The sequence below is a fragment of the Cimex lectularius genome, unplaced genomic scaffold (assembly GCF_000648675.2).
Source record: "Cimex lectularius strain Harlan isolate CLEC.00 unplaced genomic scaffold, Clec_2.1 scaffold156, whole genome shotgun sequence".
NCBI classification, from domain to species: domain Eukaryota; kingdom Metazoa; phylum Arthropoda; class Insecta; order Hemiptera; family Cimicidae; genus Cimex; species Cimex lectularius.
In genome coordinates this window covers 259,735-277,647 of record NW_019392760.1, presented here as the reverse complement: position 1 = coordinate 277,647, position 17,913 = coordinate 259,735, and the positions used below count along the sequence as shown (strand labels likewise).

Here is a 17,913-nt window from a genome sequence, read left to right as displayed (position 1 = left end):
TTTAGTAAAACCCACCAATAGTAAAATTGTTCTACTAAGTACGATAATAAACTAGATAAACAAGTAAGAAGAATTCACCCAACGAACAAAAAAAATATGACTTATTAGTAAACAAACTACAATTTTTTCATTCTTCTATTTTATTAGTCACAAACACATACGCGGCAATCTGCTCTACCACTTGAGCTGTCGTGACCTCGATCCACTCGGACACCAACTTCCCATCTCAACCCCACCTTTTGAATTTTCCCTCCTTTTTGCCATTTTTCAAATGTCGTGTAATCTATTGGATTCTCGGCGACAAATGAAATGGACACGGAGAGCTTTAGGGAAATATACTTCGTTTTGTTTATTACATTTTATTAGGTTTCGTGGTCCGCTTGCCCGAATAAATTCTTTTCAATTAATTAAGGTTTTGGTTGAGATAAAATATTTGAAAAAACTAGTAATCCGAAAAGAGAAACAGAACGGCCGAATGACAGGGTTACTGCAATTGGGCGAAAAACCCAAAACAAACAGGTTATATATTTATGGTATGTATCAATCAATATTTTGCAGTTTAATGGGACTTTATATTGACTGTAGTAATGATCGTAGATTGTAACGATAAAGATGGATTAGGACGTTAGGATTGAAGTAAATGGCCTTTAACGTTTTAACGCGTTCTATGTGTGGTTTGCGCCTGCCGAGAAATCTTTTAACCAGGAAATTCATTTCACCAAGCTCTATTTTCATAATTTTACATCAGAACTACATTTTGGTGACATGCCAGCGATATTAGAAAATGGGAGCTCACTGGAGGTCGTTGTGAATTGCCTTCTGATACTACTACTGTACAAAAATACTCTTGAGAGTTGTTAAAGGACGACGGAAATTTTCTTCCGTACAGTCCAGAATTTTGGCTAAGAATTAATAAATTTTTTTACGAGGTGGGCAACAGAAGAAGTCAGGGGGATTTGTAATTCTCAGGGTATTAACTTCGGGAAAAAAAACATTTGTAAGTATTGAACGCCGTGTCAACGTCTAAACAGTTGCGCCTTGTGGCCGCTGACAAAAGGAGGAATAAGAAAGAAAGAAAGAAAGTGAAAAGGGAGAGAGAGAGAGAGAGAGAGAGAGGGAGAGAGAGAGAGGGAGAGAGAGAGAGGGAGAGAGAGGTAGAGAGAGAGAGAGCGAGAAAGAAAGTGAGAAAAAGAAAGAAATTCAAAAGAGAAAGAGAGAGAGAGAGAAATACAAAAGAGAGAGAGAGAGAGAGAGAGAGAGAGAGAGAGAGAGAGAGATTGAGAGTGAGAGAGGCGCAAGAGAAGGAGAAAGAAACGGAAAAGAAAACTGAATTAAACAATTTATTTTTAAAACCTCCAAAAATACGGTCACACGGACTCTTTTTACATTTAACGAGGTTCGTACATACAAGTAAAGTTTACCTTAAAAGAGCGCGAGCGTGAGAGAGAGAGAGATAGAAAATGAGAGAGAGAGTGCGGGAGAGAGAAGAGAAAGAGAAAAAAAGAGAGAAAAAACAAGTGAATTGAATATTTTAATTTTAAAAGCTCTCCAAATAAGGTCACATGACCTTTCTTACATTCAACGTGCATTCTTACATACATTTAAAGTTTACCTTAGAGAGAGGGAGAGAGAGAGATAGAGAGAAAAGAGAAAGTGAGAAAGAGAGAGACGAAAAGAAAGAAAGAGAGAGTGTGAGAGGAAGAAAAAATCGAGAAAACAAAGGGAGAGAGAGAAAGAGAGTGAGGAGAAAGAAATATAAATAGATAGATCAGATAGAGCAAGAAAAATGAAATAAATTTTCTGATGTGAACAAAACGGGAATAATGGGAGAGTAAGTAGAAAGAAAGTGGAAGAAAAATGAATAAATTTTCAAAAAAAAAAGAAAAGAGATTTTATATCAGACTTATATCCGTGATTTTTAATATAAAATGAAAGCCAAATATTGATTTATCCAAGAAAACATATATACTTTCTGATTCAATATGGTGTAAGAGCAAGAAACGTTCAAATAAAAAATTGTACTGTACGCGGATGGCACATATTGATATATTGGCAGAAGTAGACAAAAGAATATTACGCTATCCGAAGCCTTCTACCACCAATGCAATTTAAAGTTTAACCTCAAATAGTCTGAAGTTAGGACGTTGAGAATAGGCGGTGGAGCTAAGTCCCAAGAAAGAATTAGAAAGAATCTTGGTACGTTCCTCCCCCAGATTGCGCCGGTTTAATCACTCAACAGGTTATCCCATTAAATCTGAAGTGTAGTGTATCTTAAGCTACGGTGTCAACAATTTGATGAAATACAAAAAGTTCTAAGGTTCTTTGTCTATAAATGATTTTCATTTAACTACTTCAACCCCAAATTATTTTCTTAATTTTTAATTCTTAAGTAACTAATGTTTAATGTGGTGAAAATTTCATCATGTAAACCCGATAGGCTTTCTTAAAGTAATACGTCTACACTGCTTAGATTTTTCTTTTTGTAATCGAGTTTCACACTTCAGATCATCATACATTTTTCTGGTCCAAAATCATTAATTTTATAATCAAAAATCAATTTGACATTAAACCCCTAAATGGTGTAATCGTCTCGCGGGGAAAGACGAGGAGGAAAATTCTTGCTCATGGCTCAAGGTTGATTTCCCAAAGGCCAAATAAAACCTTTTGCATTTAATCTTCAAACTGACCCCAGAGATTTGCGTAATCCAAGCTTTTTGAAAACAGCCGTAATTTTCAATTATTACGTAACCGATACGATAAAATGTTCAATTACGCCGGCCTGGATATGCGGCATAAGTAGTAAAATAAAAATGGGAATATTTAATTTACAGCAACGGTCCTGAAACGACGTTTGCTTGCTCCGAATTCGTGATGGAGGTAAGGCAATCCAAGAGTTTATAACTCTAAAACACGACATCCACGAATCAGATAAATTGGTCATTTAACCTACAGGGCTACTGACAATCCTCCAACCTCCAAACTCCTATTGAAGAATTAACTTTAGTTATGGCGTTACTTTAAGCCGAAATCATTAAACCCCGGCGGTTTAAAGAGGCGGTATAATTTTTTCCCCCTCTGATTGGGTTTTAATAGCTTTCAGCGATATCCAATAAATCACTGTAAGATTTTTTTTCTTCAGACACCTCGACCTGACGATAAACATTGTTTTATTAAGGAAGGCAATCAATCCATTTCTTAGCCCTTTTAAGCCAGCCTCCTTTCGACCTTTCGAGGGGGTTGCCAACTTTTTAGGCTACGTCACCCCCAAGGGTGATCAATCAGTTTGATCGAATGGTAAATTCAAACCCTCCAAACCGACCTAATCCGTATACGAATTAGAAATGTAATACCTTACATAAATTAAGCATTTTATTAAATGAACGGGACGAATTTACATTTTCCATTTCACAAAGCAAAAATTAACAGTGTGACGTAACGTATTAACTTGTAGAATAAAACAAAAATATACATAGAATTTTTAGTCATAATCATACTAGTGAGTTTTTAAATTTAATTAAATATTGTTTTTTTTATGGTTTCATTTTTTATATCTTTATATACATGTTTAATGTTATACACGCGAAATTGGATATTAAAAGACTGATGTCTTTAAAATTGTATAACTTGAAGACAATGGGGGTATTCACGATCTTTGTTTTAACCCTGTTAACTCTGTTAAGCCCTGCTAGATCGAGAAAAACGACGAGGTAGACTTCTAAGAATCGGCTAGTTAACATTGCTCGATCTAACAGGCCAGGGCCTATGTTACATGTTAGGTCGAAAATGTAGTCACATTGCTATCCGTTAGGGCATAGGTAACTAACATGGCAGTCATGAATTTAACAGCTGTTTTTGGTTACACGTATTTTTATTCTTAAATACGAATTAATTAAATAAAACCAATACATTTCATTTGTTAATTTCTGATCTGTCCTTATACTCTCATTTATAACAGATACATCCCCTATGCTATAAAGTTGTAGGCTGTTAGACCTTAGGATACAAGTTAGTTACGTCGGCACGAATTGAAGCATGTCATTTGTTAGTGCTTTTCGAGTGCGTACATTTTGAATAAAAAAGTTGAATAATTTTCCTGTTTTGTTAACTTCTGGCACCTTACAATTTAACACAAAAGAAAACCAAAATAAACAATACCTTTACTTTTGGTTTTACCAATCGCTACGCGGAGCATTGCGAAAAAATTAACGGTTAACGTGCTAAGAGAAGAATGGGGCGTTCACGATCTTACTGGACATTTCTCTATTCGAATTAACACGAGTTAACAACATCTTACAAACATCGTGAATACCCTTAAAATAACCAGACACTTGTACTAATTTTGTTTATTTTCTATAACAACTAGGTATAAAGATTAACTGTAGTACAATTAATTAAGGTTTTTAGTCGAGATAAAAAAGTCAATGGCAAGAGCGGGATTCGAACCCACGATCTTCGGCTTCATACGCCGCTGCTCTACCACTTGAGCTATCGTGACCTCGAACCGCTCGGACATTAACTTCCTATCTCAACCGCACCTTTTGAATTTTCCCTCCTTTTTGCCATTTTTCAAATGTCGTGTAATCGTATTGGATTCTCGGCGACAAATGAAATGGCCACGGAGAACTTTAGTGAAGTGTACTTCATGTAATTCATTAAATTCACTAATTTCGTGGTCCGCTTGACCAATTAATAACATTCAATTAATTAAGGTTTTAGTCGAGATAAAAAAGTGTGGTTGAGATGGGAAGTTGGTGTCCGAGTGGATCGAAGTCACGATAGCTCAAATGGTAGAGCAGCGGCGTATCTAGCCGAAGATCGTGGGTTCGATTCCCGCTCGTGCCATTGACTTTTTTTATGTCGACTAAAAACCTTAATTAATTTTAATATATTAATTGGTCAAGCGGACCACGAAATTAGTGAAATTAACTGTAGTCTTAAAACATAACATTAATAACTTGTTGTTTACCTTAATAAATTCTAATCCTATTACACTCTTTAGATCAAAAATAATTAAAAACATTTCAATTTCATCCCTTCCAGAGCCAATTTGTCAAGTGAATTAATTGGTTTTTTAAATTGTTTTCTTTGTTGAAACAATAAATGTGGGTTCAATCTTTTTTTTTTGTTCTAGCCCAAGTCCAGGGTGTGCCGCGCTCCACCATCCACGATGATCTATAGCGATTTAGAGCCCCTGGAAGTCTCGATCGAATCGGTGGTGGTTGAGCGCGAAGTACGACGGCTAGGGACGATTTTTTGTAGTTGTTGCTCTTACCGCATTACGGGACTGATATTCTTTGTTAGGTCATCAACTCCAAACAGTTCGTAATACTGGGGTAAGCTGTAAAACAGTCGAAGACGTAAAGTTAGAATAGGCTACTCTCCAGACGTCCTGGATCAGGTTCTCAACTATTAGAGAGGCATCGAATAGAAAGACGACTGACTATTCGCAAGTAAGCATTTCGCTTTGACACTTGAACATTAGGGGGACTTATATTCACAAATGAGTGCAGGTTTGGCTCGTGGCAATCAGATAAGACGAGGGGAACGCTTGGCTCCTTGCGCTATGCGTCAGTCACAGCCTTTTCACTGAAGGCCAGTTATGGTATGGGTTGGAATACAACGTCTGCTACATTACTTGGCAATGTTGGGTCGGAGTCGATCTTTAAGGAAATTTGAGGTCTTTTGTAGAAAACTTAAATATGTCAATCTGTAGACGTATTAAAGCGGGGAACACACTTACCCGATACTACGCCACGCGACGCTACCCAATGCTATCCGACGCAAATCTAAAGTCCAATTTTCCATAAGGTTGTTTTACCTCGGTGCACATCTGCCCGATTCTATGCAACCCTACCCTACTCTAAGCTACGTGATCTCCACTGTCCAGATTTTCGTCGGGTAGGATCGAGTACAGTCGAAGACAAAGAACCGGTCATTCATATTTTTATTTCAAACTACATGTGTTATTGTCGTCACATTAACTACAGCATACTTATTGAAATATAAACCAAATTAACCGAGATCAAAAATTCATTAGTTTTTATTAAAAAAATAATTTTAATTGTTTGGTAGAAAATCGATCAAAACACCGGAAAACCATTTTTTGATATAATGAATTTAACAAACAATTTATTACACGGTTTTGCTTATAAAATTTAACTAACAATTTATTTGATAGTTTTGCTCATAAAATTATAAAATTACCCAATTTTTGTCGAGTAGCACAGAACAGGACACTCATATTTTTGGTAATTTATTTCAAACTATGTGTATGAAATTTTGTCGTTATATTAATTACAACATTCTTATTTTAATGTAAACCAAATTAAACGAGAACAAAAATTTATGAATATTTATAAAATTTATTTAATTACGATAGTTAGGAAGAAAATTTATCAAAATACCGGGATATTTTATTTAAAGTTAAGTTGAACAAACAATTTATTTCATGGTTGTTCTCGTAAAATTTAACTAACAATTTATTACACGGTTTTGCTTATAAAATTTAACTAACAATTTATTTCATAGTTTTGCTCATAAAATTATAAAATTACCCCATTTTTGTCGAGTAGCGTCAGAACAGGACATTCATATTTTTGTTATTTATTTCAAACTATGTATATGTAATTTTTTCGTTATATTAATTACAACATACTTATTTTAATATAAACCAAATTAAACGAAATAAAAAATTCTTTAGTTTTTATTTAAAAAAAATTTAATGGTTTGGTAGAAAATTGATCGGAATACCATTTTTTGTTATAATGAATTTAATTAACAATTTATTTCATGGTTTTGCTCATAAAATTACACCGTTTGCATCGAGTAGCGTCAGAACAGGACACTCATATTTTTTGTACTTTATGTCAAACTATGTATATGTAATTTTGTCGTTATATTAATTACGACATTCTTACTTTAATGTAAACCAAATTAAACGAGAACAAAAATTTATGAATATTTATAAAATTTATTTAATTACGATAGTTAGGAAGAAAATTTATCAAAACCCCGGGATAACTTTATTTAAAGTTAAGTTGAACAAACAATTTATTTCATGGTTGTTCTCGTAAAATTTAACTAACAATTATTACATGGTTTTGTTCAAAATAATGCATTAAGAACAAAAGAGGCGTTGCGTTTGCGATACTGATTTGTGATACACGCTGTGTGACTGTGCAAATCCTACCAAAACGTGACATGGCGTCGGGTAGCGTCGCATAGCGTTGCATCGGATATGTGTTTCCCGCTTTAAGGTTGTTTTACCTTGATGATGACCTTGAAATAGGTCGAAATATAACAACTGAATTTGCTATCTTCTATAAACCATTCCTTGATCCAGAGTGTTCATGAGTGAAAAAGTAGTCCATATTTCTAATACTGTATACAAAAACGTCCATGCAACCAACCGAGCTGATAATAAAGGCTCTTTGACTACACCAAGGTACATTGCAGAATTTCTTCTGGAAGCTGTGGTCCATTCGCTCCATTTATTGGTGTCATCAAAAAACGAATATCCGGATTTTTTTTGTCTTTGAGTGTATTAAAGCGCATGATAGATAAGGGCCATACTTTGAAAGTAAACTTAACAGTTTCGAGGAAGGAACTGGGTGCTTTAACTTATCCTTAACTTAGCGAATAAAAATAGCTGATAATTATATACTACTTTTCTTCCGACAATAAATATATTCTGTCATTTTCCAGCGCAAGTGTTGCAAAATTAGGCATTTTATACTGAATTTTTTCAATTTGTCTGTCAAACCGCTTGCGTTGTTTTAAACAGATTTGTTTTCATATGTCCTTTTTAGTAAGTAAAGGTAAACTAATCTAAAAGGCTTAAAACGGATATTTTAACTTTTGACTATTATCACTGTATTAAATATAGAATAAATGGACCACGGAATCGTATTATGACTGCAGACAAAAGCGCTGTGAGATCTGTGTCAAAAGGGCCGCAGTTAAAGGGCGAATGGTCTTTGTATGATCGGGAGGTGGATTGGCATTTAAAGGCCGGCTGTCCAGCCTTTACTGCCACTCCAGCGGTTTTTTTCCTTCAAGACCGTTCCTGACCTTTTACGCGTTTTTTCTGTGCTTTTTGACAAATCCGGGCAGACCGTGGAGACTGGACCTCTTTGTTCATTAGGGTTGGAGGACCCTTCATCTAAAAAAAAAATCTGCACAAAAGAAATCTAAAGAGAATAGATCAAAGCTTTGTTAAAACAAAATTAAATGGAAGTTGGGTATATTTTAACTTCAGTGTAAAAGTTATTCATTCGTTTCATCTCGTTGTTTCCACTCAATTGCTACATTATTGATCTTCACTAAATAATGTTTCTACATAAAGCTATCATTCGAAAAATACAACTTTGAAAATGAGAAAATTGTTTTTAATTGAATAAAACATTTCCAGCTGAAGTTGGAGAAAATAATTACTTTACAAATCTACTCTGATACATATCTTTAAATTAATTAAGGTTTCTAGTTGAGATAAAAAAAGTCAGTGTCACGAGCAGGATTCAAACCCACGATCTTCGGCTAAATACGCAGCTGCTCTACCACTTGAGCTATCATGATTTCGACTTCGTAGATACAGTACACGATATTGCTCCAACCAACAGTTTACTAGAATAAACTAATCTAAATTGGGGGTCGATGGGGTACTTGTATAAAGTCATACACACAACCTGAGGGGCGATGGAGAACCTACTTCACCATCAACCCTCCCCATTCCCACCAATAAATACATTCACTCATACAAAAACCCAAAAACACAAAACAAAAAACTTCTTATTATAAATTAATTTAATAAAACTAATGCGCCTATATTTTTGTCAGGTACGAAAATTTTAATCTGGGCCTATTAGAAAATGTGGTGAGTTATTTGCTTTCCAGCTAGCTAGTGAAAATAATTATGAATATAAATCCATTTACGGGTCAATTGACCAAGTTACTTCTTTCAATTAATTATTCTTTTTATGTAAGTTCTTGGTTGAGATAAAAAAGTCAGTGTCACGAGCGGGATTCGAACCCACGACCTTCGGCTAAATACGCCGCTGCTCTACCACTTTAGCTATCGTGATTTCGACTTCGTCGAGTACTCGATATTGCTCCAACCAACTGTTTACTAGAATCAACTAATCTAAATTGGGGTCGATGGGGTACTTGTATAAAGTCATACACACAACCTGAGGGGCGGTGGAGAACCTACTTCACCATTAGCCCTCCCCATTCACACCAATAAATACATTCACTCATACAAAACCCAAAAACACAAAACACAAAACTTATTATTATAAATTAATTTAACAAAACTAATGAGACTATATTTTTTTCAGGTAAGGAAGTTATAACCTGGGCCTATTAGAAAATGTGGCTTTGCTTTCCACTCGAATCCACCTGCTCTACCACTTGAGCTGTCGTGACCACGATCCACTCGAACACTAACTTCCCATCTTAACCCCACCTTTCGAATTTTCCCTCCTTTTTGAAAAATGAAGTATACCTTCACTAAAGCTCTCAGTGACCATTTCGTTTGTCGCCGAGAATCAAATAGATTACACGACATTTGACAAATGGCAAAAAGGAGGGAAAATTCAAAAGGTGGGGTTGAGATGGGAAGGTGGTTGAGGTCACGACAGCTTAAGTGGTAGAGCAGCGGCGTATCTAGCCGAAGGTCATGGGTTCGAATCCCGCTCGTGACACCAACTTCCCATCTCAACCTCACCTTTTGAATTTTCCCTCCTTTTTGCCATTTTTCTGTATTAATATATTATTTGGTCAAACGTACCACGAAAACTAGTGAATAAAATAAAAAACTTGATTTTTTAGAATAATCTTGAACGTTTTGACAACTGCAGTGCAGGGTTATAATAAAATTAGTAATACCAGATTATCAAGGTGGTCTAAAAATTCAACTTATCCAAACTTCCAAACTAAGCTTCTAAGTACCTTTCAACTTTACAAGTTGTGAGTTTGAAGTACTGATTATCAAACTTTCAAAGATAGATTATGAAATATGCCAGCCGTTTATCGGCGCCAGACGAGGCAATGAACAACACCATAGCGAAATATATGCCGACAAGCTTGAAATTCTCATCCGGCCCCTCGGGCAATATTAAAGTCCTTTTCTTGGGATTGCGAAACGTCTCGGCGAGCAGTAAAACGGGATAATTGACGGGACACCCATTCGAAAGGGGGTCTTGCTCATGTAAACCGAGTGGTCCGCAGAGCACCGAGAAGGCGGGGACGTGAATATTTAACCGCAGTTCCAGATTGTCCCCGGCTACGATGACAATTAACAGGCCCAGTTGGTCCCTGAGACATAGTGACTTAAGAACAAAGTCCTTTCGATTTTCGTAATACACACTATTACTTAACGGGACACAAATGGTCTTGATTTAAGAAGATTAATGTTAAGTAAAACAGCTTCATTGTCAACACGGCACAGGCTATCATGAATGATCAAGATTAATCATTTAAAAATCAATTAACTTTTTTAATATCTTTTAATATCTTTAATATCTACTAAAAATGCACTTTCTCGCACTATACAATGCTGTCAAAACCATGGAAACGGCAGTTCGTTTCCTTCAGGAAAAGGGCGTTCTTCCACTAACTGTGCGATGTGCAGGACACGACGCGAGGCTGCATTTGACAGGATCTTGTGACAAGTGGAGGTGCTGTAAACGTAGATTCAAGGCGGAAATAGCGTTTAGAAGTAACATATATCTAACTGGCTCAAGACTGCCATATTCGACCATCGTACTGTTCATATACGCTTGGGCATACGAAATGGTAAGCATTAAATTTTGTGAATGAGAGTTAAGTGTAAATCATAACACGTTCGTTGATTAGTGCAACTATATACACAAAGCCTGTGCGAACTCTACTTTGCGCAGACATTCGCGCATTGGTTCCCCAATTGCACTGTGCAAATTGATGAATCGCTGTTTTCGTGCCGTAAAAACAACACCGGCAGAATCTTATCCCATCAGTGGGTTTTTGGTGGCATTTGCCGCGAAACGAGAGAAAGTTTTCTAGTCACCATTACGGACAGATCAGCCGCCACCCTCATCCCCATAATTCGTGATCGGATCGCTGTCGGATCTGTCATCATCTCCGATCAGTGGAAGGCATATGAAACATTATCCCAGGATCTTAGTTTCGCCATATGACAGTGAACCACTGTCAATTTTGTCGACCTGACCACCCGAGCACATAAGCAGTCCTTTGAAAGTGTATGGGGAAAAGCAAAGGCGAGGAACAAATGACAGTGGGGTACCCACCGAAGTTTTTTGTACTCCTATCAATGCGAATTTATGTGGCGACAATCATGTGCGGCAAGAAATGTGTTTGTTTTCGAAGACATCCTTAGTGAAATAGTTAAATTTTGGCCCCCTGGGTCTGAAATGTGATTTCCTTTATTACCAATTTATACTCTTAATTACTAGTACATGAATTACCTAAAATAAAATGTTTCAGTATTTATGATTTCCTTTAAAAGAGCATTTCCTTATGAGACCGGAGAGAGATGCTCTTAGAATTAGCAGTCGAGTGGGGCTGAGGCAAATTAACGAAAGAGGTCCGAAATCCTATGCGAAAGGCGAAGACATCAAACAAGACCTTCTGGTCTTCTTCAGCCTTAAAAGCAGTGATTTTTGGAAGAAAGGCACTATGAACCTAACTAGTCGATGAGAACAAATTACTGTTATAAATTAATTTAAATACATATATAGTATCATCATTTAAAATCGGTATAATAAAATGGACACGCATTAATTAAATAACACACCGCTTTCCCAAAGAAGATGGCGTCAAATCCAAAACTCGTGCGACAGACTAAAATGATTAAAAAACAAAAAACAAATGGTTCACCACCATATAGGCCTCGTAAATTCACAATGTAATGTTATAAAAATAATTTTTAGCAACAGAGGAGTACCTAAAAAAGAAATGAAAGAGAAAAATGAAAGAAACGGTACAAAAGTTAGTCATTGGGTCATTGGGAACTTGAATTCCAATTCTACTTAGCCAATTGAATAAGAAAGTAAAAAGCACACTTGAACTAGTCGATGAATGAATGAAACGACTAGAAACGTACTTTATATTTCAACATTTAGCCAACAATCGGTTTGTCATCTTGCATTTGTTGACCCTATCGTGCTGTTTCCTCCCATATAAATATTATTTAGAAAAAGGGAACAAACTTTTTGTCATTTGGAAAGGCTTGTTAGTGAAAATACGAATCGGCGTTTTCAAGAAACCGGACAATCACACTTCCGAGGCATAAATCGGTTTTAATACGAAACCGGCCGACTCAATATTTGCGGTTTAGTCTGAATATTTGCCCTGGGCCGGGATCAAGCCGACGGCATGTCCCCAGATCGATTGTCGCCCCTTGGCCAGATTTATGCAAGGACGAAGTCGGCGGCCGTTTCGTTCGCCTTGATACTTTCACCAAGCATTTTCCCGCCTACTTTGAACGAGATCAACTTTCTGTCTCTATATCACTTTCATTTTCGTCTCCATCCGTTACTCGAACTTCCCCATGTTTTAATGTGTTTTGGACTGGTTAACCAAAATGACTCGACCGTGAGTGAATAGTGTATTGTATAGATAATAGGGGTATTCACGATGTTTGTAAGATATTGTTAACTTGAATAGAGAAATGTCCAGTAAGATCGTGAATGCCCCCTTCTTTCTTACCATGCTAAACGTTAATTCTTCCGCAATGCTGCGCGTGGCAACTGGTAGAACCAAAAATAAAGCTATAACAGTCCTTGAAGGCAGAGGTTATATCAACCCTCGGGGTGCCGGTGTTTTTGAAAAAAGCCCATTTGTAAGTTTATCGGGTTCGAGTGTAGGGCCGCTGGATTCGAACCCGGGACCTTTATCTTACAGTGACCTAAACTGATCGGCCACCGATGCCCCCTTGAAGGCTTGTTGTTTATTTTGGTTTACTTTTGTGTTAAATTGTAAGATTCCAGAAAGGAAAATTAATCAACTCTTTCATTCAAAATATTATCTATGCACACGCAAAGTACTAACAAATGACACGCTTCAATTCGTGCCGACATACCTACCTTGTATACTAACGTCTAACAGTAAGGTTACCGGTCAATTATTAAGCGTTAGCTATAAAAAGATTAAAACCCCTTCGGGGAAAAAGCACTTTCAGGTAGTCACCCCTTGTGATTATGATTATAGTCTGGATGATGACATCGTAACATAGACTGCTACACAGATGGTTCACTTATCAAAGGTACAGGGAGTGGTGCAGGAATCTACATACTAAAATTAGGAATCAGCATCTCCTCCCCTCTTGGCAATAACACCTCCGTTTTTCAGGCGGAAATCGGGGCCATCAATGTGTGTTGTAGAACACTTATGNATGAATATATAAGACTACAGCAAACAACTTTATAGGATACGGGATGTATCAATTATGAATGAGAGTATAAGAAAGGTCAGAAATTAACAAAAGAAATGTATTGGACTGATTTAATTAATGCATCTTTAAGAATAAAAATATATGTAACCAAAAAACAGCTGTTAAATTCATGGCTGCCATGTTGGTTACCTATGCCCTAACGGATAGCAATGTGACTACAGTTACTACTTAACATCTAACAATGGCTCTGGCCTGTTAAATCGAGCAATGTTAACTAAGCGATTCTTACAAGTCTACGTCATCATTTTTCTCGATCTAATTGGATCTAACAGAGTTAACATGATTAACACAAAGATCGTGAATACCCCTAATATTTTTTTAGGTTTTTTTTTTTCTTGTTTACACACGTCGTTTGTTTTGGTTATTAACTATGGTTCTTACGCTACCCACGCATGTCAATAATTATCGTGATACTCGCCGTTTATTAAACAAAAAAAATATCCCATTATAAATACAACGTGCACAATTAAAAATAAATTACAAACGTATTCAAGTAGGAGGTTATATGAACTCTCGCCCCGTGTTTTTGAAAAAAAAAATTGGAAGTATGTCGTTATTTAGCGACATTTATCCTACATTGATGAGCGCCGTGAATAACATTAAAAAGGAAGAAGGGGACCTATTGATCTTCGGAAAATAAGGGGAGGAAAGGAGATAAAAGAAGAACTTTATAAGTATCAAGACCTGGTATAAGCATAAAAGTAGGCGAGCGTGCAAAAATTGTTGTTCTATGTAGATTAGATACATAATTTTGGTGATGCATTCGTAAACATTGCGAATATTCGTTGTATTATCTAAAGCAATTTTCAGAATCAAATATGTTCCATTCATATCGAAGTGGTGTATTACTGGTGCGAGTAGGACAGTTCCACTGTGTTCGACAAATAACTGACTTCGTGAAAAAACAGCTGGCTATATAAAACTATCTTTGGAGTGAAATTTATAGAAAAACTAATAACAAATATTCTGAGTCTTGCAGGTATACACCAAAGATGATGATGTTAATTTCTAAGGGTTTTCAAGGCGCACTCCGCAAAAAAAGAATCACTCGCCCACCCAACCTTAAGCACCTGTTCCCCGGCAGGCAACATGCATTTTCCTGTTTTGTATGACTTACTGAAGAACGATCAAAAGAAAAGCTAAGGTGGCTAAGTTTGCACACCTAACCCTTTTCTTTTGGTCTAATATAAGACTAGGTCACTAACATGGGGAGGCTACGATGACGAGGGATGACCTACTTCAATTTAACTTTTTTGGTTACACTACGTAGGGCAAAACATATTAAACACGTGTCCGAGCTCCAAGCATTGTTGCCAATGGCCCTAGGAGCCGAGAGAAAAAAAAGCAATTTACTTACAAATACTAAAATACAAGTTTCTGCCTTCGTTACGCATGTATTTTAGGTTATTATATATTATTCGATGAATCATTATTATCTAGGATAAATAGTTAATATACATAATAAAATATTGTAGGTTCTACGGCCAAACTGTATTTGCAGCTAGTCATAGCAATATACACTTCTGTTTGAAAACTACAAACAATTATCAGGAGACTAAAGTGGGGAACACAATTACCCGATGCAACGCTGTGCCACGCTACCCGACGCAAATCCAAAGTCCATTTTTCCATAAGATTGTATTCCCCCCCGTGCACATCTGCCCGATGCCACGCTATACGATCCCCACTGACCAGATTTTCGTCGGATAGCATCGAGTACAGCCGAAGACAAAAGAACCGGTCACTCATATTTTTATTTCAAACTATATTATTATTTTCGTTATATTAATTACAACATACTTATTTTAACTTACCAAATTAACCGAGATCAAAAATTCATTAATTTTTATTTAAAATAAAATAATATTAATCTTTCTATGAATTAAGGGTTTTAGTTGAGATAAAAAAGTCAGTGTCACGAGCGGGATTCGAACCCCCATTGTCCATAATGATTACGCTGAGTATTTGATTTTTGAACCTGTTAATTGATGATCAGCGTGTTTTTCCTCAAACTATTCAAGGATATGCTAATGTGCAAAGGAGGTGTGTAAAGACTTGAAACTTAGGATTGCAAATCTTAAAAAGTAGGTACTTACAGCTGGTTGACCTGGCTTCTTTTTGGCTTCCTCGTGTTCCAGGAGTGCTTCGACCGCCTCGACAAACTCTTCCGATATGGCGTGAAGGAGGGCGTCCTTGGTCTCGACCCTGTGCTCGATGAGCAACTCGACCATTTCGGGGTTCTCGTTGTCTATGGCCATGAGTAGCGCCGATCTGCCCAGGGGATCGACGCAGTTCATGTTTATGTAGTTGGTATCCATCGCCTTCTGCAGCATCCTGTTTAACATTAAAAGGAAAAATCGTGAAATATATATTTCAACAGGGACGACGATTATTCTCTGTACAAGTTGGAACGTGCGTGATGTTTTTATAAGAATTTTGAGATCTGATGCTGGAAGATTGCACCAGGGGAAATTTTAAAAAACTTGTCGCCATATTTTATTTCTTTAAACTCCACTTCACTCATTTCCTTACAGGACCATAGAATATGTCATGATATTCAATGAAATGTAATTGTAAGAACTTTTTAAATTATTCCTTGTTGTACCTGGACTCTTTAAGCCTCAGGAAAAATGAAAAATAACATAACGCAAAACAAGGCAATCCTATTTGTTCTGTTAATGTTTCTCACCGAATTTGTCATGTTTTTTTGGCTTGATATCACATGAAATTAATTGATAAAGCTTTTTTTACAATTGAGTGTAAATGAAATACTTTCGTTTTCCAGTAAGGCATTTTATACGTTAAAGCTGTAAACAAATGAATGAATGTGCAATGAAACAAATTAAATTGTTTCTAACAAATCTTTTTTTTTAAACTTATCTATGTAAAGTTTTTCATTTGCGTTACATCTATTCTACGTTATGTTGGCATAACCGTTTTAAATAAATCTTTATCTCCCTTAAACCAGAAATCTACGGTATTCTTAAAAATTGAAACAATATTCAAACTAAAATGCCAGTATATTATTTAAATGGAATCTTGGCCACAATTGCATAATTGAGAACAAAATGGAAGGCAGAATGACAACGAGAATCTGTCTCAACTGCTGATCCTCAGGATTGGGTTTTTTTAAGAAACTTCTGCCGTCATTTTAGTCAGCTAGCTTGGGATGCATGGATAAGCGAATGGGATGCCTGCACTTTAAACAAGCGCCAATAAAACATGAAAAATAAGAATCTTCTTCTAGACGTTTAGAAGAAAACTTTCTTACTCGGCTTCGAATCGTTCAGCCATTTTGTCCTAGAAAGAACCTTTGAACCCAGAGGCTGTATGTCACTATTTTCCCCATCACAATTAATTGTCTTTAAATACCTAGGTCAGAACCCACTACTAAATCCCAACAACCTCCACTCCATTTTAAACAATTCAACGTCAATAGCAGACATCTAATTATCATTCATACTGCGCGGAATATTTGGGTGTCAGCGGGCCATGAGCTGGATGGAGGAGTGCGACCCTTTGAAATAGATGTATTTCTAGCGCGCTCGGAGGAGGTGTCGACGTTAAGTCTGGAGAGACTCATGGAGTACCGTTCTATCCATGCCTGGGGCTTCCTCCGTCCCGTGGTTTGCGGTGGTTTGGCTCTGTATGGCCAGTCCAGGTAATGCTGGAAAGCAACATGACCTTTCTGGGTGATCCGGAAATCTGGAAAAACCAATGTGAAGACCATGCTCTGTTTTATGGTTCATTTGGGAAATATGCGTTTATCTACGTATTGAGAATTTTGCCATTGGCCTTGCCAATCGTACAGCAATTTTATTTTCAAGACCTTCAATTCTTTCGTAGAATGTTTCTGAGCTATTCTATGACATGCATTTCAAGATTGTTATTTCTTAAAGTAAGTATAATTTTTATCTAAAGTTTTGGTTGAGATGAAAAAGCTAGTGTCACGAGCGGGATCCGAACCCACGACCTTCGGCTCAATACGCCGCAGCTGGAACTACTTGAGCTATCGTGAGTTCGATCCACTCGGGCACCAACCTCCCATTAAAACCTACAACCTTTCGAATTTTCCCTCTTTTTGGCAGATAAAGTGTTACCTTCGCCATTAACCAACATCAAGGCATGTTTCTTCTGGAATGGCTTTGTTGCTGCTTTTTTGCTGTTAGATTTTATGCAACAATGCTAGTCTTTGGCATTGTACAGTTATATTTTTCACATACAATTTAATGTTAGAAACCAAGATGCGGGCCCGTTTGCTGCTGTAAGGAGATTTTTGAAATTGTTGACAATGGTTTAGGACCCATTCCCCATTTGACTTTTGAGAATCTATTGAGCGTTGCATAAGTACACATAGTTTCCCTCACCTTTATTGCTTGTTTTTATGAATCGACTGTAATTTGAGTTTTTTTTAATACATATAAATCTGAATGTAAAAAGGTTCCATTTTTTAGAATTTTTTT

General features: G+C 36.6%; 1 protein-coding gene across 8 annotated transcripts in view; it reads right to left on the bottom strand.

Moving 5' to 3' along the window:
- Nucleotides 1-17,913, bottom strand: part of LOC106669848 (transient receptor potential-gamma protein) — a 239,892-nt gene that overhangs the window by 116,259 nt on the left and 105,720 nt on the right. For all 8 annotated transcript variants that reach the window (XR_002910373.1, XR_002910374.1, XM_014399653.2 and 5 more), the window contains one exon: nt 15,547-15,784. Coding sequence is in view for 6 of the 8 variants with exons in the window: in XM_014399653.2 (XP_014255139.2) it covers nt 15,547-15,784 (238 nt within the window). In the remaining 2 variants the exon portion in view is untranslated. The remainder of the gene's footprint in view (nt 1-15,546; nt 15,785-17,913) is intronic.